The sequence below is a fragment of the Rhinoraja longicauda genome, chromosome 9 (genome assembly GCF_053455715.1).
Source record: "Rhinoraja longicauda isolate Sanriku21f chromosome 9, sRhiLon1.1, whole genome shotgun sequence".
In the NCBI taxonomy this organism is placed as follows: Eukaryota; Metazoa; Chordata; class Chondrichthyes; order Rajiformes; family Arhynchobatidae; genus Rhinoraja; species Rhinoraja longicauda.
In genome coordinates, this window is record NC_135961.1 from 53,808,613 (window position 1) to 53,833,734 (window position 25,122).

The 25,122-nt window shown below is 47.2% G+C and overlaps 2 protein-coding genes across 5 annotated transcripts in view; one reads left to right on the forward strand and one right to left on the reverse strand.

The window, feature by feature from the left end:
- LOC144596755 (L-gulonolactone oxidase-like) overlaps positions 1–19,577 on the reverse strand; it is a 92,098-nt gene extending 72,521 nt beyond the window's left edge. Inside the window, exons 1-2 of the mRNA XM_078405510.1 lie at positions 19,474–19,577; positions 10,435–10,636 (exon numbers count right to left, since the gene is read on the reverse strand). Coding sequence (XP_078261636.1) covers positions 10,435–10,521 — 87 coding nt within the window. The 5' untranslated portion in view covers positions 10,522–10,636; positions 19,474–19,577. The remainder of the gene's footprint in view (positions 1–10,434; positions 10,637–19,473) is intronic.
- Positions 1,069–24,872, forward strand: chrna2b (cholinergic receptor, nicotinic, alpha 2b (neuronal)). 4 transcript variants are annotated; one of them, XM_078405509.1, is made up of 7 exons: positions 1,069–1,158; positions 10,027–10,264; positions 12,741–12,892; positions 16,788–16,832; positions 17,816–17,925; positions 19,525–20,548; positions 24,519–24,872. In XM_078405509.1, the coding sequence occupies exons 2-7, from the start codon at positions 10,198–10,200 to the stop codon at positions 24,642–24,644; spliced, it is 1,524 nt and encodes a 507-aa protein (XP_078261635.1). In that variant the 5' UTR covers positions 1,069–1,158; positions 10,027–10,197; the 3' UTR covers positions 24,645–24,872. The 4 variants fall into 4 exon arrangements, with proteins under 4 accessions (XP_078261635.1, XP_078261632.1, XP_078261631.1 ...); XM_078405506.1 differs by lacking the exon at positions 1,069–1,158 and adding an exon at positions 1,749–1,788; XM_078405505.1 differs by lacking the exon at positions 1,069–1,158 and adding an exon at positions 8,108–8,263.
- Positions 24,873–25,122: the final 250 nt, after the last annotated feature.

Below are 25,122 nucleotides of genomic sequence, written 5' to 3' on the forward strand. Positions count from 1 at the left end.
TGTAGGTTAATTGGCTTCTGCCAAAAATTGCAAATTGTCCCTAAATGTGTATGATAGTGTTAGTGTGCTAGGTGATCGCTGGTTGGTGCATATACGCGATGGGCTGAAGGGCCTATTTCCACACTGTATCTCTAAACTAAACTAAGAAACTAGCTCTGATGAACATTTCGCAGCAATGTACCAATATTCTGCAATATCAAGCCTCTAGCCATGGTGACCAGCAACCTCCTGCATTTGAATATCTGATCTGCATGACATGACTCCCTTCCCTTATCCACAAACACACATTGTTCACACTGGGACTTGTCATTGGTCTCTGTGAGTACTCAGTGCAGCTCCCTGCAGTAAACAACTCACAGCATTACCTGGAGCACACCTTACTGGTTGGAAGAATTGAAGAGAAGGGGCAGGCTAAGAGCAGCCAAGTGACAGGTGGATCCAGGTGAGATGGGGTTAATTGGCAGATGAGTCAGTTGGGGGAAGAGAAGGGTGGAGGTAGTTACCAAGGCTGGAGTTGATAAGTGGGGAAGGCAAAAGAGTGCCAATCCCTGACAAGAAAGGGTGTGAAATGTAGAACCAGAGGGAGTGATGATGGTGGATTGATGGGAACTGGGGATGGGGGGAATGAAAATAGGGCACCTGGAATAGGGAGGTGTGGATGAAGAGTGGGTTGAATTTGATACTTTGGATTCCATAGAGGAGATGGAGGAATAATAACTGGGCAGGCAGACAGGCAGGGGGTTGGGGATGAGGGCGGAAAGAAAGGGATGTGCATGAGCGGTGACAGTGGTAGAAATTGGAAAATTCAATGTTCAATGGGGGGATTATGAGGTGTTATTCTTCCAGTTTGTGCGTGCCCTCACTCTGTCAGTGGAGGAGGCAGAGGACAGAAAGGTTGGTGTGGGAATGGGAGGGAGAGTTGCGATGGTAAGCAACAGGGGCTCCAGAAAGCCATGGGGTCAGAGTGCAAGTGTTCGGTGAAACGGTCACTAAGTCAATGCTCAGTCCCGTTGATGTAGAAGAGGCCACATCGGGAGCACTGCATTCAATAGCCGAGGCTGACGGAGGTGCATGTACACCACTGTCTAACCTGGAATGAGGTGGAGTTCGAACCTGAATGGAGGCGACGGAGATGTGAAGGAGGAGAAGGCATCTATGGTAACGGCGTATGTTAATGGAGAGGGATAGCGGTGGATGGGGAGAGATAAACGGACCACAGTCATGCAGAGAGTGGTTTCTACGACAAGCAGGGAGGGGTGGGAATGGGAAGATGTGGCTGGCGGTGTGATCGCGTAGAAGCTGGCAATAATGTCAGAGAATGACGTATTGGATGTGGAAGCTGATGGGGTAAAAGGTGAGGACCAGCGGAGCTCTATCCCTGTTCTATCTGGAGGGAGGGCTGGTTACATCTGTGACAGATAATGTTGAACTGCTAACATTTGTCAGCCTTTACAACCTTGTGGTCACCATCACGGGGAATAATGTTCACGATTCACAGAATTCACAGTTTCTTCTGCCACGGTTTAAAAAAAAATCCGAAACTGGATGAATGCTAATTGCAAGCGTCTGTGTACAATTAGTGCACTGGCAGTTGTCATGCCTTCGGGGCTTAGTGCTGGAGAGAGAAGACAATGTAGTTCAACAACGTTGGCCGGTGAGACGGAAAAGGGGAGGTGCACTTACTCGCTGGTTTTCTTTACAACTGTAAGGATGGTGACATTGTGGAGGAAATCTGCCGGGGATGATAAACAGAGGGAGGTTGCAGAGTTACACGTCAAGTATGGGACCGTAAGTATACTTGTGGTATGGGGATGAGGAAAAATAGCAGCCCCGTGAAAACTCACGCAAGATTTTAGTGTGAAAATTCAGATTTGGTTTTGAAAGACAGCAGAAGGAACAATTTTGTGGATCAAGTCAAGTTGGGTTTATTGTCATTTGTACTGTGCGATACAGGCACAGTGTAAAAACAAAGTAGAAATCTAGAAATGTAAACAAAGTGCAATGTAGAAACAAACAGAATGCAGATTCTGGTTTATACCAAAGATGCCATTAAACTTAGTGAAATGCTAGGGTTTCCTACACGGACGACTCTAACCCAATCGGTAGTAGAGAAAGCAAACGCAATGCCAGCATCTATTTCAAGAGGACTCGTATACAAAAACAGGGATGTAATGTTGAGTCTCTATAAGGCCGCATTTGGAATATTGTAAGCAATTTTGGGCACCATATCTGAGGAAGGATGTGCTGGCTCTGGAGAGGGTCCAGAGGAGGTTTACAAAAATCATCCCAGGAATGAGTAGGTTAACCTACGACGAGCGTTTATCGGCACTGGCCCTGTACTCGCTGGAGTTTAGAAGAATGAAGGGGAACTCATTGAAACATACAGAATAGTAAAAGGCTTGGATAGAGTGGATGTGAAGAGGATGTTTCCATTAGTGGGAGGTTAGGGGGAGAAGGCAGGAGAATGGAGTTCGGAGGGAGAGATAGATCAACCATGATTGAATGGTGGAGTCGACTTGATGGGCCGAATAGCCTAATTCTACTCCTATCACTTATGATCTTATGACCATAAGATTTTAGTGTGAAAATTCAGATTTGATTTTGTAGGACTGCAGAAGGGATAATTTCAGGGATCAAATCAAGTTGGGTCTATTGTCGTATGTACAGTGTGATACAGGCACAGTGTACAAACCTTAGAATGTTGAAACAAAGAACTGCAGAGATAATGGTTCATACCAAAGATGCTATTAAATTAAGTGAAATGCCAGAGTTTCCAACACTGATGACTCTAACCCAATAGACTAAATTAGTCAGTCCATCAAATGTCCATAAATGCTGAACAGGTTCCCATTAGCAGAGTTGAGTCCCTTGGCAATAATGTACTAAATGAGAGCATTTAAGTAGTATCCAAAAGAACACTGGAATGTCTCAGACAGAAAGGGATCTGGACCAAATGTTGGGGGGTGATGTTAACATGGATGGTTGGCCACTGATCAGCATGGATGAGTGGGGCCAAATGGCCTGTTTCCATGTGTTCTTGCTCCCTACTCTCTCATTCTCCCATTCTCTCTCTCCCTCTCTTTCTCCATTCTTTTCTCCTTCTTTCTCACCTTCCCCTCTTTCTCCTTTCTCTCCCTCTGCCTCTCTCTATTTCTCTCTCACTCCTCATTCTCCCATAGATCCCTCCAGTACAGAAATGAACCTGTGCCATTTTCTCTAGTCTGTACCAGGACAACGACTTTGACTATTTGCCTGAAATATGCACCCCAAGAGCTCTCTGTACACCAAAGCTCCCTGCCCTTTCTATGACCTACCAGAGTCTGACTTCTCAAAGTGCATTACCTCACACTTGTCTGAATTAAATTCCATCTGCCACTACTCCGTCCAACTTTCCAGCTGATCTATGCCCCACAACCTCCTTTGCTGTCTACGACTCCACTAACTTTGGTGTTGTCTGCCAACTTGTTAATCAGACCATGTGCATTCTCATCCAAGGTAGACAATGATCACAATGAATGGTGGTGCTGGCACGAAGGGCTGAATGGCCTCCTCCTGCACCTATTTTCTATGTAGACACAAAATGCTGGAGTAACTCAGCAGGTCAGGCAGCATCTCTGGAGAGAAAGAATCGTTGACGTTTCGGGTCGAGAACCTTCTTCAAACAGATGTCAGGGGAGTGGGCGGGACAGAGATAGAATGTAGTCAGAGACAGTAAGACTGGTGGGAGAACTGAGAAGGGCAAGGGGATGGCGAGAGAGGGAAAGCAAGGGCAAAGGAACAATATATTAGCTTTCACGCAGTCTTATGGTACCTCAGCCATGACGAATGAAAATATGAAATAATCTCTGTCTGAGCCCTTGCAAGCGGCTCCTTTGCTTCACCTTGCATCCTGGAGTAAATCTCATCAGGTCCTGTGGGGTTATCCACAGTAATATGCTCCATGCTCCAATATATCTATCACTTTATTCTTCCTGATACAGACATGTTCCGGAATATCAGCATACCCTAATCCCCACCTTAACGTGCCAGACTCTACATCCTACTCTCTGGTGAAACCGATGAGAAGGAATCATCTTACCAACAACTAGCGAGCAGTCCTGAACTATTATCTACCTCATTGGAGACCCTTGGACTATCCTTGATTGTAATTTGCTAACTTTATCTTGCACTAAATTTTATTCGTGACATTCCCTTTGTCATGTATCTGTCTACTGTGGATGGCTCGATGGTAATCATGTATTGTTTTTCTGCTGACTGGTTAGCACGCAACAAAGGCTTTTCACTGTACCTCGGTACGAGTGCCAAGAAACTAATGATAAGTATTCATTTAGTATTCATCACACATATTCCCTGATTCCACACACCAATTATATCTTAGATCCCTGAGTGGCTCTGTTCCTTCTTTAATAACCCTCCTGCTTCTAATACACCTATAAAAGGTTCAAGGTTTCTCCTTAATCCTACTTGCCAAGGAAATTTCAAGACCCATTTGTACCTTCCTAATTCATTTCTCAAATACATCCCTATAAACCTCAATGGACTTACTCGATACAAATTTCCTAAACCTGACATACCCATACAACTTCTTTCCCCGGATCAAACCTTTGTTAGCCCTCCACCTTGATCTCCCATTGCATCTTGTTGCGGTCTTACATTTTCTCTTCTCTGTACCCATAATCTGCTCTCTGTTTTTTTTCCTCTTGCGTACTACCTGATATATTAATTAATGCTATGATTTTTTTCCAGATAGCACGCAAAACAACGTTTTCCCCCGTATCTAAGAACATCATGGTGAAGTGGATGAACTTAGAATCTGGATCAGTGCTTGGGACTATGATGGTGTGGCAATTATGGAGAGTTTTTTGTGAGAGGGACGGGTCTGGCAGCAAAATGTTCCAGGTGTGATAGAGGGGGAGGTAAAATAGGTGGAGGAGAGGCATTACTAATCGGGGAGAATGTCAGAGTGGCACTCAGAGAGGACATGCTAGCGTGTTCATCCATTCTTCTTCTTGCGTTTGAGGCAGCAGAAGTTACGAAGCTGCTTCTGCTTCTGCTGTCTCTGTTTGTTGTCGTTCGCCTGACTGAGGTCAGTTGACAGGGCTCACCACGGGGAGGTCGACTACGTGAGCCCTGTTATCCAACGTGATCCATTGAGGTAATATGGGTGCGCCTCAAAAATAGGAAAGGTGCAATCACTCTGAAACACTTGACAAAGGCAGATGCAAAACTCTGAAACAATTTTCAGCCCTTCCAGTCCCGTCCTTCTCCGTTCATATCCCGCGCCGTTTCTCGGCTCATCACCAACAGTACTATAGGCCTCACAACAGCCAGCGAGAGATAGAGGAACAGATATATTGACAGATTAAGGAAAGCTTCAAAATCAACAGAACTGCTGTACTGGATAACGTTAACTTCCCCAATTTTAGGCTGGGACTTTCTAAGTGCGAAAGGCTTTGAATTTGTTACTAGTATCCGAGAAGCTTTCTTGAAATAGAATGCGAATAGTCCAACTTGAGGGGGCCTGCAACGTACTGCCACTGGTTGTGTTGGAAGCTGATACGATAATAGTGGTTGAAGGTATTTATTCACAAAATGCTGGAGTAACTCAGCAGGTCAGGCAGCATCTCAGGAGAAAAGGAATGAGTGACGTTTCGGGTCGAGACCTTTCCTCAGACTGATTTCAGGGGGGGGGCGGGACAAAGGAAGGATATAGGTGGAGACAGGAAGATAGTGGGAGATCTGGGAAGGAGGAGGGGAAGAGAGGGACAGAGGAACTATCTAAAGTTGGAGAAGTCAATGTTCATACCATTGGGCTGCAAGCTGCCCAGGCGAAATATGAGGTGCTGTTCCTCCAATTTCCACGTGGGCCTCACTATGGCACTGGAGGAGGCCCATGACAAAAAGGTCAGACTGGAAATGGGAGGGGGAGTTGAACTGCTCGGCCACTTGAGCGTTTGGACCCTCTACGATCTGCCTACATATCAATTCTTCTAGTTCGCATTGACAATTAAAATGACTATAGTATAACCCCATGGAAATGATCGCCCTTTCTTACACATTAATCCCATCCATTCTTGCCCCTCCTGTCCCGTCCTTTTCCGTTCGCATCCCGCGCCGTTTCTCGGCTCATCACCAACAGTCCAGCTACACACATACCCCTGGCAGCGTCGTCTGCCTGTCTCTGTATTTTAGCCTCTGTTCTCTCTACCCCATGGAAATGATCGCCCTTTCTTACACATTAATCCCATCCATTCTTGCCCCTCCTGCCCCCTCTACAGCTGGTATTGATTCGCCCCTGGGCCGGGCCAGCCCGCGTTTCCCCTGTCCCGGTCCCCGGGTGGGCGGCGAGGGAACCGGTGGCAGATGTCGTCTCGGCGCTGCTCCCCCAATCTGCTTGGTCTGGGCGCCGTAATCCGATTATTCCAGGTGATTTAAGAGACGATTTCCAGAGCTTTGTTCTGTCAAATCGATTATACATCCCCCTTTGTGAGCCGACGCACAGTGCTGGGTCCAGGTGCCACTAATGGAATTGTTTATTAGCTGTCTGAACCATTCCTCATCTCACAGTCCAGTGCTCCCATCCCTGCCTCCCCTCCCTACCCTTAGCCTCCCTCCTTTCACTCTCCACTGAGCACTCTCGACTCTAGTCCTCCCCGTTCCTCCTCCTCCCTTTTCTTTTACGTCCTCTATTACCCTATCTCACTCCAACCCTTTCTACCGTCCCAGTAACCTTTCTCCTTCCTTCCCCTCCCACACCACTCTTCACTTCCTCTCTCGCCCATTCTCCTCACCTTCCTTCCACCTTCCCTCCTCCCTTTCTCCCCCACCCTCCCCGCTCATCCCTTTCTCCCCCACCCTTCCCGCTCCTCCCTTTTTCTTCCAGCCTTCTCTCTCCACACTCGCACCCGCTCCAAATCCTTCCTCTTTCTAAAGTCCTCGTCCCTCCTCCACTCCAGATCCTCTCCCCTATCCCTTCTCGACCCACTCCCTTTTTCCTCCCTCTTCCTCCCTCTCCTCTCCTCTCCTCTCCTCTCCTCTCCTCTCCTCTCCTCTCCTCTCCTCTCCTCTCCTCTCCTCTCCTCTCCTCTCCTCTCCTCTCCTCTTCTCTCCTCATCCCTCCGCGCTATCTCAACCCATCCCCCGTCTCTCCTCCTCCTACCCTCACCGTTTCCCCCCTTGTGTCTCTCTTCCCTCCTCAACCAGGGGCTCCTCTCCCTTCCTCCAGTTCTCCCCATCATCAACTCCTCACTTCCCTTCACCCATCCCACTCACCCGGGAGCAAGTGGCGGTGTCTAGACTTCAACCCAACGTCCCCTCGCTGCGTTTTCGAGGGAGATGGGGGTCACAGGCACACGCTCACAAGCTCGCACTTACAGACACGCACTCACATACACACACTCACAAACTCAGACACACACTCAACTCGCACGCTCACGCAGATTCAGACACGCACACAAGCTCGCACTTACAGACACGTACTCACAGACACACACTCACAAACTCAGACACACACTCAACTCGCACGCTCAGGCAGATACAGACACACACTCGCAGTCACAGGCACACGCTCACAAACTCACACCCTCACATATACATTGACAGCTCGACAGAAACACACACACATTGACGCACACCGGCTCGCATTCATACGGATACACTCTCATGGGTACACAGTTACATATTCAGATACACACTCACACAGTCTTGTATAGGGCGGCTCAGCGGTAGAACTGCTGCTTTACAGCGCTTGCAGCGCCGGAGACCCGGGTTCGGGTGCTGTCTGTACGGAGTTGGTACGTTCTCCCCGAGACCGCATGGGTTTTCTCCGAAATCTTGTGTTTACCCCCACACTCCAAAGGCTACAGGTTTGTAGGTTAATTGTATTGGTATCAGTGTTTAAAAAAAAATCCACAGTGTGTGTAGGATAGCGTCAATGTGCGGGGCATTGCTGGGGTGCGGACTCGGTGGGCCGAAGGGCCTGTTTCCGTGCTGTATCTCTTTAAAAAAACTAGAACAGTCTCTTGCTGCCCTCCCCCCTCCCATCGCTCATTGCTCTAAGTGATTGTGTGCGCCCCCCTCCATGCTGTTCCGCTGCTGAGGAGATCATTCCAATAGATGCTGTCGGGGGAACTGTCCAGGTTCCGCACCAACTCTCCCTTTCCCATTGCGGGAGCGATGCGGAGCGGAGCATCGCCTTCCCAACACTTCCATCCCGAGCAACGTGATATCGCCGGCACCTTCAGAAGAGCTCCAGAGAACTGCGGCAGGTTTAAGGCTCCGTTGTGTGTGTGTGTGTGTGTGTGTGTGTGTGTGAGTGTGTGTGTGTGTGTGTGTGTGTGTGTGTGTGTGTGTGTGTGTGTGTGTGTGTGAGTGTGTGTGTGTGTGTGAGTGTGTGTGTGTGTGTGTGTGTGTGTGTGTGAGTGTGTGTGTGTGTGTGTGTGTGAGTGTGTGTGTGTGTGTGTGTGCATCGTTGGAAATAGTGTACATCTATGCACGCGTGTGAGAGAAAATGTGCAAGGTGTGTGCGTGTCAACGTACGTGTCTCCATGTATTTGTGTGTGTGTATCTCTATACGTAAAAGTGTACCCATGAGTATATCCCAATGAATGCGAGCTGGTGTGCGTCAATGCGAGTGTGTTTCTGTCTGTCTGTCAGTATATCTGTGAGTTTGTGAGTGTGTGCCTGTATTTGTGTGAGCGCGTGCCTTAGTGTCAGAGTTTGTGAGTGTGTGTCTGTGCGTGCGAGTTTGTGAGCGTATGCCGAAGATGGGTGCGTCTGTATCCGCGTGAATGTATGAACTCGTCCCTGTATCCTTGTTGGTGTGTTTCCCTGTCTGTGTGAGTGTGTTTCTCTATCTGTGTAAGTGTGCATCTATACCTTGTGCGTGTTTTTGCGTTTCTCTGTGTGTCTATGTGGATGAGTCTTTATATGTCTGTGAATGTCTCTATATCAATGTAAATATGTATGTGTGTATCTGTGTGTCTTTCTATATCAGTGTGAATTAGTTTGTGTATCTGTGTGGGCGTGTCTGTATCCGTGATAGTGTGAATGAGTATATCTGTGCGAATGTTTCTCTGTATCTGTAAATATGTATATGTGTGTCTGTGGATGTCTTTCTATATTTCTGTGAATACGTTTCTGTATCTGTGTAGGCGTGTCTGTAAATATGTGAGTTTGTCTCTGTACATGTGTGAGTTTGTCTCTGTATTCGTGTGAGTTTGTCTCTGTATCTGTGACTTTGTCTCCGTATACGTGTGAGTTTGTCTGTAACCGCGTGAGTCTGGCTCTGTGTGTGTCTGTGCGATTGCGTCTGCATCTACGCGATGTTTTCTCTGTGTCTGTGTCCATATCTGTGTGAATGAGTTTCTGTATCTGTGCGGGTGTCTGTCTCTGATTGAGTTTGTCTCGGTATCTGTGTGTGTTTCTGTATCTATGTCTTTGTATCTACGTGAGTTTGTCTCTGTGTCTGTGTGAGTTTGTCTCTGTGTCTGTGTGAGTTTGTCTCTGTGTCTGTGTGAGTTTGTCTCTGTATCCGTGTGAGTTTGTCTCTGTATCCGTGTGAGTTTGTCTCTGTATCTGTGTGAGTTTCTGTCTGTGTGAGTTGTCTCTGTGTCTGCGTGAGGTTCTGTGTGAGTTTGTCTGTATCCGTGTGAATATGTTTCTGCATCTGCGTGTCGCTGTATGTATGTGAGCGTGTGCCTATGAATCTATGTATCTTCCTGACTGTGACTTTTTCAGCGAGTCTCTGTATCTATGTATCTGTCTGAGTGTGTCTGTGAGCGTGTGTCTCTGTATCTGTGTGTGAGTGTGTGAACCTGTATGTCTGTGTGAGTGCGAGAGTGTGAGTGCGTTGATCCAGATTCGGGTGGACTCTGATCATGATTCGATGTCCGGGATGCAGCCCCTTGGGACGTCGGGATGGCCCCGTTCCTTTTAGTCACTTAACGGAAGCTTCTTTAAATTGCGAGCACTCTGCTTTATTGAGGTTATTTAAAATAATATAATCTGCTCTCCCTTTCCTCGCAGGTCCGCTGCTGAACGCGTCGCTCTACCCGCGCATACGCCCCACCAACTTCAGCACTGAGGACAGCGCAAAGACTGGGAGTCCGCGGGACGAGGTGCCGCACCCGTTAGCATTTACCCCCGATTAACGCCGGAGTCTCAACCCGGATCTGCCACCAGTCAGCGCCGACCTCAATGGAGGGTGGAGTGGCCAGAGGCTTTCGTCTCATCCTCGCACTCTCCGCGGCTCTCCACGCACCCGGTGAGTGAGAACACTGCCTTCTGCGTCTCTTCGCCCTCTCTTTCACCAATACTTACCCCCTCAAACGAGGAGCCCCTCCCCCACCCTTCAACTCTCTCCCCCCCTCTCCCTCCCACACACACACATATATACACACAACCACCACCATTCTCACCAGAGACGCAACTTACGGTTGAAATATCGGAGACACAATGTCGCGGTTTACCAGCAGGGCGCGATGCTAAAGGAGCGCCACGTTGTTGTAGGAGCATTAACATTGATGGAGCGCTCCGGATAACATTGATGGGGGCAGTCTCTGGGATACTCGGAAATGCCAGATTTTATTCCCTCTCACGTTTCCCGTCAAAGTGTTGCTTGTATTTTAACACATGCCTATTCGTAGAAAAGAAAATGATATAAATCTAAAAGCGAGCCAATATTTAATTCCGGAAAATAAAGACACAAAGCGTTGGAGTAACTCAGCGGGTCAGGCAGCATCTCTGGAGAACATAGATAGTTGACGTTCCGGGTTGGGACCCTTCCGTAACAGCACCTAACCATGTTCGCCAGAAATGCTGTATTCTGCACAGCGCAGTTAGTACAGTTAGTACAGACTCATTTCGGAGGGGTATCCGAATTCAGCAAACAAGACAGAAAGGCACAGTAGAATGTAGGGAAATCTGGTGCGAAAGATAAGCACAAACTGTACAATCTTCTGCAGATTTAATAACGAGGAAAACATTAGCAAGTGTTAATAAGGGTCACATAGTCTGAAACAGCAGAATTTATATTAGGTTATAATGAAATGGCAGAGAAATTAAATAATTATTTTATGCCTGCCTTCAAGGAAATCCTCCTGGAAATAGGGAACAGAGATAATAGGAACTGCAGATGCTGCTTCACAAAAAAACCAGAAAGTGCTGGAATAACTCAATGGGTCGGCAGCATTTCTGGAAGACACGGATGAGTGACGTTTTGGGTCAAGACACTTCTTCAGACTTAAGAAATGTTTTCTGAAGAAGAGTGCCAAACTGAAATGTCACTTAGCCATGTCCTCAAGACCCACTGAGTTACTCTAGCACTTTGTGTGTGTATATATGTGTGTGTGTGTGTGTGTGTGTGTGTGTGTATGTTTCTTGGAAGTAGAGAACAACAGGTTAGCAGAGAATGGGAAAGTAGCATTGGTAAAACAAACGGGTGATATATTCCCAGGAATGTGGACAGTCTTCCCCACATTTCAAAACAGTGGGAAGTGTGTCCATCCTTCTTCAAAGTTCCAGTGATTATCAAATGCCTTTTACTGATTGGGAGATAGCAACTATCATCCTAGCACCACTGAAACCTGGTAAGAGGAAACAGGGATATATGGGCCAGTTAGCTGAACATCACAGCCTGGAATCAGTTGGGAAAGATTGACACAAAATGCTGGATTATCTCAGCGGGCCAGGCAGCATCTCTGGGTAGAAGGAATGGGCTACCCAGTTAAGAAATAAGTGGTTTCATGGAACTTGGAGAATCATTGAAGGATTAGGCAGAGCCACCATGCACGTATGAAAGGAAGTCGTGTTTGATTAATCTGATGAAATGATTAGAGGTTGAAGTTGCACAATTGCAACATTCGTATGACACTTGGAGAGGCACATGGATAGGAAAGGTTTGGAGGGATATGGGTTAGGCGCAGGTACGTCATTAACTTGGAAAAGATGCAGAAGACATTCACCAGGATGTTACCTGGACGTGGGCTTGAGTCACAGGGGTGCCTGGATAGATTGGAGCACTTTCTTTAGGAGACTGAGAAATGACTTGAGTGAAGTATACAAAATTATGAGGGGCATAGGTGAAGTGAATGCTCACAGTCTTATTCCCAGAGTAGACGATTCTAAAACTGGAGGGCATTAGCTTGAGAGGGGAGAGATATAAGACGCACCTTTTCACTCTGATGATTTACATGAAATACATGGAATATGGAATGTCTGTATATATGCCAGAGGATAATGGGATGCCATAGGAAGCTATAGAGTTTGATATAATTATGATTTTCAAAAGATATTTAGACAGGTATGGAGGGAGCATTTAGATGGATATGGGCCAAATGGGATGAGGAACTAATGTCAACTTGGTCAGCATGGACATGTTGGGCTGAAGTGTTGTACGGGTGTATGAAGTGATGGCTCTATTACTAGTAGAATATTTAAAAACCTAAGGTAACCACCAGATGAACATTGTGTTGCAAGATCATCAACCTGAAACTTTGACTCTAAGGATAGACACAAAATGCTGGCGTAACTCAGCGGGTCAAGCAGCCTATCTTCGGTGTACATCTTAAGTGTAAACCAGCATCTGCAGCTCCTCCCTGCACACTTTGACTCTAAAGCTCTTTTCATAGATACTGCAGGAACCATTAAGTATCCCCATCACTCTCTGCTATTTTCCAGGATATTTACTCAGTTCCACCTAGAATCTCCCGCTGATGTCTCTGTCTCTGGTTTATTTTCAGTTTGTGGTCAGGAGAACACGCACTCTCAGGCAGAGGAGAGACTCTTCAAGCATCTCTTCACTGGGTACAACCGCTGGTCCAGACCTGTGGCCAACAGCTCGGATGCTGTCATTGTGAATTTTGGCCTTTCCATTGCCCAGCTCATTGATGTGGTGAGATACAGCTGGCTCCTGGCTGGATTAAGAGGCTGGGGGGGGGGGGGGGGGGGGGGGGGGGGGGGTGAGGTGGAATGTCCTTTGTAGGAAAGGATTTAACTGAGGAAGTCTACCAGCAGAGTATAAGAAACCCGCAAGCAGCTTTCTGCCCTATAGCCATAGACTGGGATGGCACAGAGGCACAACTGATAGAATTACTGCCTCACAGCATCAGAAATCCGGGTTTGATCCTGTCCTTGGTTGCTGTTTATGTGGAAACTGCAAGTTCTCCCTGTGGCCATGTGGGCTTCCTTCCATGTCGGTTAATTGCCCTTTGTAAAATTGCCTCTAATGTCGGGAGTGGTTGAGAAAGAGGAATTATTACTAGTTTCCACTTTTGACTAGAACTGATATAGAAGTAGTCTGAATGGGTGATCAATGTTTGGCATGGACTCAGTAGGCAGAAGGGCCTTTAGCCATGCTGTATCTCGAAACAAAACAAAACTAAACTTGGTTAACGACGGAAGGTTTAAGGTAGATTTTAAGGTAGAGAGAGGTTGAAAAGTACAATGAAGTTCTGCAAACAACCTTTTGGGAGTGGAGTAACATGGCTAGGAGTTTTTATTTTATTAATGTTGATTAAGGTTGATTAAGCTACAAAGTGTGCAGAACAGATTCACTGGGATATTGCTGGGTCTGATGGGCTCAGGTTGTAAGGAGATACTGGGTAGAACTTGGACTATTTTTCCCTTGAGCACAGGAGGCTGAGGGGTGACCGAGTGGGGATTTATAACATCATGAAGGGCACAGATAACTCGAGTGGAAATAGGGCTGTGGTGTCTACAACAAGAGGGGGTAAATTTAAGATGAAAGGGGAAGGATTTAACAGAAACCTGAGGGACAACTTTTTCACAGGGAAGTTGCTGAGTATATGGAACAAGTTGACCGAGGAAGTGCAGGCACAATTACAACATTTAAAAGATATTTGGAAAATTACAGGTTTAGGGGGGTGTGGGCCAAATGCAGGCAAATGAGAAGAGCACATGAAGGCATCTTATGGACGAGGCAGCCGATGGGTCTGTTTGCATGTTTATAACTCATTGACGATGGAGAAACCAGACACAAATAAACAGATTTAGAGGAATAGATATTAAAGTTTAACAACCCTGCTCCTGAATCATTTATATCCACTCTGTGGTTTGTTATCTGCATTTTAGAGATTGAGTGGGTTTGATTATCTCTGGCAATTTGCTGTGGCTTGCAACCATTAACACACCCTGTGAGCCTCCATCCACTCATACAGTGCTGGTAAATGGGAGGCAGAAGAGAAAGTTTGGATGGAAGCTCGATATTCCCCAGAGTGAGAGAGTGATCTGCACCCTGACCCTTTCCATTCCACTGAGGCCCATGCACAAAGCAAGAACTTGTGAATGCAGCAGTGATCTAGATATGGGAATTGTGTTTGCCTTATTGGAGAGGGGTCAACACTCCTGCTCATCGCAACCTAAAGCAATTTAGTGCTTCTGTGGGTTAGGGTTCATGAAGGTTGCCATTCAGACAGGAAGAATAGGTTCCTAAGTGGATTATTTTGAGGTATAAATTGGACTTTGGCTTTTAATAGAGGGAAATGTTCTTAATTTAGTTTAGTTTAGAGATACAGCGAGGAAACAGGACCTTCGGTCGACTGCGATTCCCCTACACACTCGGGTCAATTTCGACTTTTTACCAAGGCCAATTAATCTACAAACCTGTGTGTCTTTGAGGTGTGAGCGGAAACTAGAGCACCCGGGGGAAACCCACGTGGTCACGGGGAGAATGTACAAACTCTGCACAGACAGTACCCATAGTCTGGATCGAACCTGGGCCACTGGCGCTGTAAGGCAGCAACTTTACCGCTGTGCCACCATGCCTCCCCTATTCTGAGGGACCAGATACAGGGCAGCATGGGAGAAAAGTGAGGGGGTGAAGTGCATGTTGTAGGGTTTGGGGTAAGGGAGAGTTGAGGGTGCCAGGAGGAAAGGGAAAGTAGGAGGAAAGGGAAGGGTGATACAGAACGGGGAGGAGAATGTAGGCATCAGAGGAGAAGGGTGAGGTGCAGTTGGAGCAGAGGAGAGTGCAGAAAACCCAGCCAGTGCCTCCTCAGATGAGACATTATATGACAGAGTGAGTGATCACTTGCACCCCCCCCCCCCCTCCCCTCACCCCCCAAGGGGTGACATTGTATTTTTATAATGTCATTGCTCAAGCTCCTACAGGATTAAAATCTCAGCCTGCCCAACCTCTCACAGGTCCCTTGAGTCCCGGCAACATTGCAGTGAAGATTTTCTGCACTCTTTCTAGCTTAAAGGCACTTCCCTACGGCCGGGTGTCCAAGCTATACACAATACTCCAAGTGCCTAATGTCTCACTAATGTCTTATAGAATAACAGCATAATGTCCCAACTTCTCCACTCAATTCGCCAGCATGCCAAACACATTCTTCATCACCCTATCTTCCTGCAATGCCACATTCAGGGAACTATGCACCCCTTGGTCCCTCTGCCCGACAACTCCATCTAGCGTCCTACCACTCGCTGGAAATTTCTACCCTGATCTGACATCAAAATGCATTATCTAGTACTCACCTGAATCAAACTCCATTTGCAATTCTTCAGCCAAGTTACCCATTTGATTTAGATCCCGCTGTAATTCTTTATAACCCCCATCATCTACGATACCACCTATTTTAGGGTAATCTGAAAACGTACTAACCATGGTTTGTACATTTTCATGCAAATCATTTAAATACATGACAATATTGCAGAGAGAAGAGCTCCCTCGAAGTAGGTTTTGAGCACACCCTGGAATCTATTGTAGAAACAAAGAACTGCAGATGCCGGTTTATAGCAAAGATAGACACAAAGTGCCAGAGTAATTCAGCAGGTCAGGCAGCATCTCCGGAGAAAAAAAGGAATGGTGGCATTTCAGGTCGGGACCCTTCTTCAGACTGCTTTTAAAAAAAAGATGTCTCGCCAGCAAGTTAGAAAAATAAAAGTCCAGAAAGGGTTGATGGCAGTCTAGGGAAGTCCAAGAGGAGGAGGAATGTTGGAGGCAGGAGAAGGGGTCATCACTGGGCTGTGTGGACTCTTTCCCGCAGAAGAAGGGGGCGAAGGCGACGGAAGAAGAAGGGCTCAGACCCAAGACATCACCCATCCTTTTTCTCCATGGATGCTGCCTGGCCCGCTGAGTTACTCCAGCACTTTGGTGTCTGTCCTAGAATCTATTCCTCTGTTTGCCGGAAACCTTCTCTGTACCGGATCTGTGAGTTGAGGCTCTGTATCGGGAATAGACACAGAGTGGGCGGCACGGTGGTGCAGTGGCAGAGTTGCTGCATAACAGCGCCAGAGGCCCTGGTTCGATTTTGACTACAAGTGCTACCTATACGGAGTTTGTATGTTCTTCCCGTGACCGTGTGGGTTTTCCCCGGGTGCTCCGTTTTTCCTCCCACACTCGAAAGACGCACAGGTTTGTACATTAATTGGCTTCGGTAAAAATTGTAAATTGTCCCTAGTGTGTAGGATTGTGTTAGTGTACAGGGATCGCTGGTCAGCTTGGATTCAGTGGGCCGATGGGTCTGTTTCTGCCATGTATCTCTAAACTAAACTAAACTAAACTAAACTAAACTAAACAAAGTGTTGGAGTAACTCAGCAGGTCAGGCAGCATCTCTGTAGAAAAAGGATAGATGATGTTTCTCGTCAGGACCCTTTAGACTGCAATGGAAATATGATGTTGGGCATGTTTTATCATGAGGTTTAAGGGCAGTTGGGTATAAGTGGTAAATGCTGGGCTTGTCATTCATACCACATCAGCTGATTTATTTCTGGTTGACCATAAGTCTGAGACTGATTGTTATCTCTGTGACACCTCCTCTAGGATGAGAAGAACCAAATGATGACGACCAATGTATGGCTCAAGCAGGTGGGTCTGCCAGTTTGCACCTCAGGGCAGGGCCATCCCAGGATCAAAAGCTGCTGGGTTAGGTCTCCTTGTTCTCCGCCTTTAGTTTTTATGAGCTTGCACAATGGGCATCAAAACCAATCTCTCATGGCTGTGCCAAGTACCAATAGTGTAGCCCAAGTCTACACCTGCAGAATATAGAACAGTCCAGCACAGGGTGATGCTCTTCAGTCTACAGTGTGTGTGTTGAACATGATCCAGGTTCAATTAAACTCCTCTGCATGCTCTCCATTCCCTGCTTATCCATGTGCCTACCTAAAATGCCACTTCTTATCTGCTTCCACCTCCACCCCTGTCAGTGTGTGATAGGCACCCACCGCACTGTAGAAAAAAACTTGCCCCGCACATCTCTCTTAAAACTTCACTGTCTGACCTTAAAACTACGCCCTCTAACCATTTTGGTAAACTTATGCACCCTCTCCAAAGCTTCCACATCCTGATGGGACCATAACTGCACAGAACATTCCAAATGTGTCCTAAGCTTTCAAGGGACCTCTTGGCACCTCATGGGCTTGAGTGCTTCTTAGATAAAAGTAACAACGTTTTGGTTTGATACCTATATGTATATCCCTTATTTTAGATCAATGTCTCCTTAGAATAGTGAAATAGTTGGCGGCAGGGTGGCGCAGTGGTAGAGTTGCTGCCCTACAATGCCAGAGACCTGGGTTCGATCTTGGCTACTGATGCTGTCTGTACGGAGTTTGTATGTTCTTCCTGTTACCAGGTGGGCACCTCCACACTCCAAAGTCGTACAGGTTTGCAGGTCAATTGGCTTCAATTAAAAAAATTAATTGTCCCTAGTGTGTAGGATAGTGCTAGTGCACGAGTGATCGTTGGTCAACACTGACCCAGTGGGCCGAAGGGCCTGTTTCCATGCCGCAACTCTAAACTAAAAATTAAACTAAACTGTCATTTTCTATTTCTAATTCTCCCGTCTGTTCCAGGAATGGTTTGATTACAGACTCACATGGGACACTGGGGAGTTCGATAACATTACGTCAATCCGTGTCCCATCTGAGATGATCTGGATACCCGACATTGTTCTGTACAACAAGTAAGTCTCACTAAGGTTGGTTGTTGCGAGAGGTGGTGCAGAAGGGGGAGGGGAGGGGAGGGGGTGGGGGGGGAGGGGAGGGGGTGGGGGGGGAGGGGAGGGGGTGGGGGGGAGGGGAGGGGGTGGGGGGGGAGGGGAGGGGGTGGGGGGGAGGGGAGGGGGGGGAGTGGGTGGAGGGGGTTGGCGAGGAATGTGTTGAACATAGGTTTTCAGAGAGACCTGCTGATCAACTTGCCCAATTTCAGACGATAAATCAGCACATCCATTAAAACTACAAATCAGGCAATTGCCAATCAACATGAGCAAGATTTGGACCACTGATCCCAAATCTGCCAGGATAGTGAGGAAGGCTCCCTCAGCACTGCCCTGGCACAAAAATGTGGGTTACATACAGAGTAAAACTTTCTCAACACTATCCCATTGCGCATATTTTAAGTTAACGGCTTTTGTCAGTTCCGCTATAATGTGTGTTCCAATTATGGATGGCATAATCAGTGGTACAGCTGGTAGAGCTGCTGTCTCACAGTGCTGGACACCCGGCTTTGATCCTGACCTCGGGTGCTGTCTGCACGAGGTTTGCACCTTCCCCCTGTGACCACGTGGGTTTCCCTCTAAACCACAAGGACATGTGGGTTTGTAGGTTAATTGACCTCTATAAATTACTCCTATTGTGTAGGGAGTGGATGAGAAAGTAGGATAACATAGCAGTAGTGTGAACGGGTAATCGATGGTCAGCATGGACTTGGTGGGCTAAAGTGCCCGTTTCCATGCTCTAACTCTAAACTAATGCTAATTGTATATCACGCATGATGAATTAGGGAATACAATTTGTATTAGGTGGGCTGAATTAGTTATAATGCAATTTTGATCAGGAACTAACGATCATTTAAAGGTTACTTTGAAAATTGACAAACAGAAAAAAGGCTGTTTTGGAAGAAAACAGTGTTAGGGAAAAAAAGATTTCCATGTAACCTCCCCATAGTAACAAGAACCATTGTTTCTTCAGAACAGAGGACTGTAGAGGTCATTGGGTATTTTTAAACAGAGTTTGACAGATTCTTGATTATTAAGGGCGTCAAAGGTTATGAGGAGAAGGCAGGAGATTGGGGTTGTGAGGGAAAGATAGATCAGCCATGATTGAATGGTGGAGTAGACTCGATGGGCCGAATGACCTAATTCTGTTCCTATGACTTATGAACGTGAACATAATCCATCAGTTTGACTGCGGGTTTTCATTGATGTTGACAAGCAATTGTTTCTATTGACACTTGTGCAATGATATGGCATTAACCAATGTTACACGCAGCCTTTAGCATTTTTAGCTTGCAGCAACATAAATAAACTCATAGCTATTAAATCGATTACCATTAGTTTTGAAAGTCCTGCTCATCGTGCCTGTGCTGATAGCAGAACAACGGTTATCCCAGGGACTCCACGAACTTAGACTGGAATCATTTAAATCAATTTGAAGTTAGCTTCTCACTAATGTTGGAGGACAGCTGGTTTAGACTGAGCCAGGATGAGGCAATTCATTGCACGTGTAAGTACCTGTTTTCTCCTTGTGTGGTGGGAGTGCTGCCCTGTGTTTCCTGGTTGCAGTGCGGATGGTGAGTTTGCCGTGACACACATGACCAAGGCTCACCTCTTCTCCGCCGGACTGGTCCAGTGGATCCCCCCAGCCATCTACAAGAGCTCCTGCAACATCGACGTCACCTTCTTCCCCTTCGACCAGCAGAACTGCAAGATGAAGTTCGGCTCCTGGACCCACGACAAGTCCAAGATTGACCTGCGGAACATGGACAGGAACGTGGACCTGAAGGACTACTGGGAGAGCGGCGAGTGGGCCATCATCAATGCTGTGGGCGTCTACAACAACAAGAAGTACGACTGTTGCTACGAAGTCTACGTCGATATTACGTACTCCTTCATCATCAGGAGGCTGCCGCTCTTCTACACAATTAACCTCATCATCCCCTGCCTGCTCATCTCCTGCCTTACTGTCCTGGTCTTCTACCTCCCCTCGGGCTGCGGGGAGAAGATCACCCTTTGTATCTCCGTCCTGCTCTCGCTTACTGTCTTCCTGCTGCTGATCACGGAGATCATTCCCTCCACCTCCCTGGTCATCCCTTTAATCGGCGAGTACCTGCTCTTCACCATGATCTTCGTCACCCTCTCCATTGTCATCACAGTTTTCGTCCTCAACGTCCACCACCGTTCGCCCAACACCCACAAGATGCCCCGATGGGTCCACAAGGTGTTCCTGGAATTTGTCCCCCGCTGGCTCTTCATGAGGAGACCGGGACGTCAGGCGGAGACCTTCGCCGACCACCTCGGGCTGCTGGGGCCCTGCCAGGGATGCCCACGGTCCGAGCTCAGGGACTCCAGTGCCGGCTTGGCGTTGTGTCAGGCGAGATCGTCGCTGGGCCTGCATGCCCGTGGCTGCCAGAGCCACCTGGAGACTGGCAAGTGCCCGGGAGGGAGAGCTGACCATGGCTGGAGGAGCAGTCCCAGTGGGAGCATGGAGGCCGAGTCTAACCCACTCCTGTCTGCCAACATCCTCCGGGCGCTGGAGGGCGTGAACTACATCGCCAACCACCTGCGGGCAGAAGACGCGGACTTCTCGGTGGGTATGGGATGGGTGGGGCACAAGTTGGGTGGGGAGTAGGGTCAGCGGAGGAGCTGGGAGAGTTGGTAGCGGTGGTGCAACGGGAGCAGGAGGTGCTGGGAGGATTGGGTGGGGAGAGGGCCAGGGTGGGGCAACCAGGGAGGTGTTGGGAAGTTTGAGACAGAACAGCATGGGTTTGGGTGGAGGAAGAGATAATGGCTGGGAACATTGTGGTGGGGACAGGATGAGGTGGGGACCAGAAGTAGCAGAGTCAGGTGGACTGGGGCAAGAGGTGCATGGTTTGGTGAAGGACAGAAACATGTGGCTGGGTGATTGTGGAGTGTCTACGGGGTTTGCAGTTGATAAGGTTTAAGGGCTGGGGTGGGGAAGGAGCAAGGGAGGTGCTTGGGAGGCTTCCTGGACAAAGGGACCATGGAGAAAAGGGACTAATAGATGGGCTTGCATATCAAGATATTTCAAAGATCTTGGAACAGAGCAGTTTTATCAGTTCACAAAGTAATGATGGCTACATAATCACTCTGCTGTAATGATACAAAGCAGACAGACGGTCCATAGTCAATGTGGAGACTCCCTCACATTGGGTTGGGTCAGTTGGACAGGAACAGTAATCAATTCTTTCGTTAGAGATTGGTGAATCTGTGGAATTCTTTGCCACAGAAGGCTGTGGAGGCAAAGTCAATGGAAATATTTAAGGCACAGATAGATAGATTCTTGATTAGTACAGGTGTCAGAGGTTATGGGGAGAAGGCAGCAGAATGGGGTTTGGTGGGAGAGATCGATCAGCCATGATTGAATGGCGGAGTAGACTTGATGGGCCGAATGGCCTAATTCTACTCTTATCACATGATCTTATGATCTAATGAACCAAGAGCCACAATGGCCTTCATCTTCTCCATTCATCAAGGTGTTAAACCGACACCAAGGTAGAGGATCCAACTCAGAGCTCACAGTAGCTGCCTACTTAACCTTTGCGTATGAGCTTTAAGTACCCCGTTTCATGGACTCGCAGTCTGTCACTATCCTAATTATCTCAACCCATTGATGAATCAATCCCATTTGGTCAGATCCCACGACCTGTGTGGGTAATGTAGTCATGACCCTTCCTCATATCTGGCTTAACTCAAGTGGTCTTCGTGCACCCTGTGTGGGCACTTGGCAGCACCATTGTGTAGTAGTAGAGCTGCTGTCTTTCAATGCCAGAGATCCTGGTTCAATCCTGACTACGGGTACTTTCAGTACAGAGTTTGCATGTTCAAACGTGAAAACTACCGGGAGGCTTCCATTACCCGTCACTTGCGTGGGTTTGCCCGGGCGCTCTGGTTTCCTCTCACACTCAAAAGACGTACAGGTTTGTAGGTTAATTGGCTTTGGTAAATATTGTAAATTGTCCCTTGTGCGTAGGATAGTGTTAATGAATGGGGATCACTGGTCAGTGTGGACTCGGTGGGCCGATGGGCCCCTTTCCACGTTGTATCTCTAAACTAAACTCCTGTAAACCCATTCTGACTGCACCAAACTAATTGACTCGATACCAGCTGGAAAGCCATAGCAGGCTGACACTAGGTTCTCCATTATTATCTGCATCCCAGCCAGCATAGAGCGTTCATTTTATTTTCTCTGGGAATCGCCAGCCTTCTCTAGTTACCAGGTCACAGAATCTGCTTTGATGTTCTGTCATAAAACCATCCGTTTAAGTTTTTAATAAGTTAAAGAACACCATCTCATCACCTTTTCCTCTGACCATGAGACATGCCACATTAATGTAGTTAATATTTTCATGCAATTAATACCTTACTCCTACCAGGTTTTCATAAGTAACTTTCAGCTTATTAGTGACTTTGCACCCAAAACTCTGGACCTAACTCACTGCTTCCAAGAACCATATCAATAGTTTACTTCTGACAGTAACATAGCCTCTCAGAGCACAACAAAGTGACTGAATCTCCCTCCCCCTTGCCCAACTCCAACAACTTCATCGCACAAAGGCAAAGTTTGCACTCACTGAACCTTGTCTATGTGCTGAGTATCAGGGAGGTACAATGGGGACATTCCTCTCATCCTCTCATCAAACTTCTCTGAGTCATCGCATAAGGATTTAAGTCTCACTGTGGAGTGCCTCCATGTTGAGTAGTTCTGTGGAACAGAAGGGAAAGCCACTGCCTCACAGTACCAGCAATCGAGGTTCAATCCTGACCTCCCATACTTTTACTCTGTGGAGTTTGCAGGTTCTCATTGTGACCGCGTGCGTTCCTTCTGCGTGCTTTGGTTTCCTCCCACATCCCAAAGACGTGCAGGTCGGTGGGATAATTTTCTACTATAAATTTCCCTAGGGTCTAGGTGTGTGGTAGAACTTGGGGCGAGTTAATGGGAATGTGAGGAGAATAAAAAAAAGTGGGTTTAATGTAGGATTAGTGTAAATGGTTGTGTAAATTCATGTGAATGGTCAGCATGGACTCAGGAGTGGGCCAAGGTATTGTTTATGTGGTGTGTCTCTCCATGATTCGTTCTGGCAGCACGCACTGTCACCTATTCCTGTTCAGTTGGGGAAAGGTTCCCATCTCTGAATAGACCTGTGGCAAAACATCTCATCAGATGATCCAGTGCTCTGAAGGGTAGGGGAATCTGTAGCAGGTTCATGAGAGACTGCTCAGAACTCAATCACTGAGGAACTTGGGCTTGATCCTTTTCTGGGGCTGGTGCTAGGATAGGATCATGGCAGAGATTTTCGGGCATGTAAAAAATGGCTGGGGCTGGGGCTGTTTTCCCTGGAGTGGAGGAGGTGGAGGGGTGACTTGACAGAAGTGTATAAAATCATGAATTCTCACTGCCTTTTTCCCAGAGCAGGAGATCCAACACTTGGCGGATATAGTTTTCAGGTGAGAATATGTTTAATAAGGTGAGACATAGGTTTAAGGAAAGGTTTAAAAGGGACCTGAAGTGCAACATTTTCACTTGCAGAGTACTCTTCCAGCTTTCTTCCCACCCCCCACCCCTCACACCCCTGCAATCATTCTGAAGGAGGGTTCCAACCCGAAATGTCACCTATCCTTGTTCTCCAGGAACACAGCTTGACCCGCTGAGTTACTCCAGCATTTTGTATCTTTTCTTGGTAAGCCAGCATCTGCAGTTCCTTGTTTCTACAGTGGGTACATGGCACGAGCTACCAGAGGAAGTGGTAGGGACGGATACATTTACAATGTTTAAAAGACACTTGGATAGGTTCACGGATAGGAAGTGTTTTGGGGGACATGGGCCAAATATGAGCAAATGGGACTAGCCCATGAAAACAACTTGGTCAGTTTGGATAGTTGGGCCAAAGGGCCTGTATCTCCGCCGTATAACTATGCTTCTGTGACTTTGAAAGGAGCATATATTTGGAATTGGAAGAGGTAACCACTGGGCGACTGGAAAGTGGAACTCGCCAAATGCCAAAAGCAAACATATATCTGCAACAGAAAATTAGATGCATATATGAGAACAAGGAGGAAAAGGTAGGCTGAGTTAATGCAGTTACACGCAGAGTATAAATACTGCTGCCGGTTGGGATGAATGGGCTCTTTCTGTGATCCTTACAACAAATCTATTATGTTTCCAAATGTAACAAAAACGCCTCATGAATGTGCTCCCTAATATTGCTGGCTGTAGGGTCCAGGAGATCAATCCTTCTTTCCCAATGAATTCTGGAACAATCGGGCAGATTGTAATACAAAAAGACCAAGGTTTTCTCTGGTCCACTTCACTCGTTGATGTGACTGGAATTTCCTACAAGGTATCTACTAGGAACTCATCGGACTTTGCCCTGAGAACCCAGGAGACCTGGGGATTCGAGTCCAGACCCTGTCTCCTGAATAGTGGATCCTGGAAAAGCTCTCTGTTAAGATGGGTAGGCGGCAGATATCCACACACAACAGCCCCACATTTCCCCTAATTTTAACCTGACTTTATTCCTTCTCCTCCGTCATTTCAGGTAAAAGAAGACTGGAAGTACGTGGCTATGGTGATTGACCGTATCTTTCTCTGGATATTCATCATTGTTTGCCTGCTGGGAACCTTTGGACTGTTCCTGCCTCCCTGGTTGGCAGGGATGATTTGAAGGGTGGCATGTGCAAGGTGGGAAGAATATGGAGGGCGTACAGCACCCTACAACCAGCCCTGCCCTCTGATGACCCAGGGCTCCAGGGAGAGGTTATCCAGTGACCCACGCACTGAACCCCAACACACTCTTGCTTTCATCCACAAGCATTATCAATATTGCGTTTTGATGGAAACACATTAATAAAAAATAATAAGTTTAAGATTGTTGATTTGTGATTCAATAAAATTCCTATCAGTCGCTTGATACTTTTTCAATGTGATGGAATATTTCATAACATTTCTGCATCTCTCTCAGCTCCCTTTGATGACTGGAAAGGTAGGAAGGGTTTTGGCTTTCCACCAGGGAGACTTCACCTATTCTCTTCTCACCTTCTTCCTTCACCTGAGTGAGGAAGACTACAGATTCCGTCCATCAGGGCCACCGCCCTTCCCTCTAACTTCCTGGGCCCCAACACAATACCATTCTGCTTTCTGAC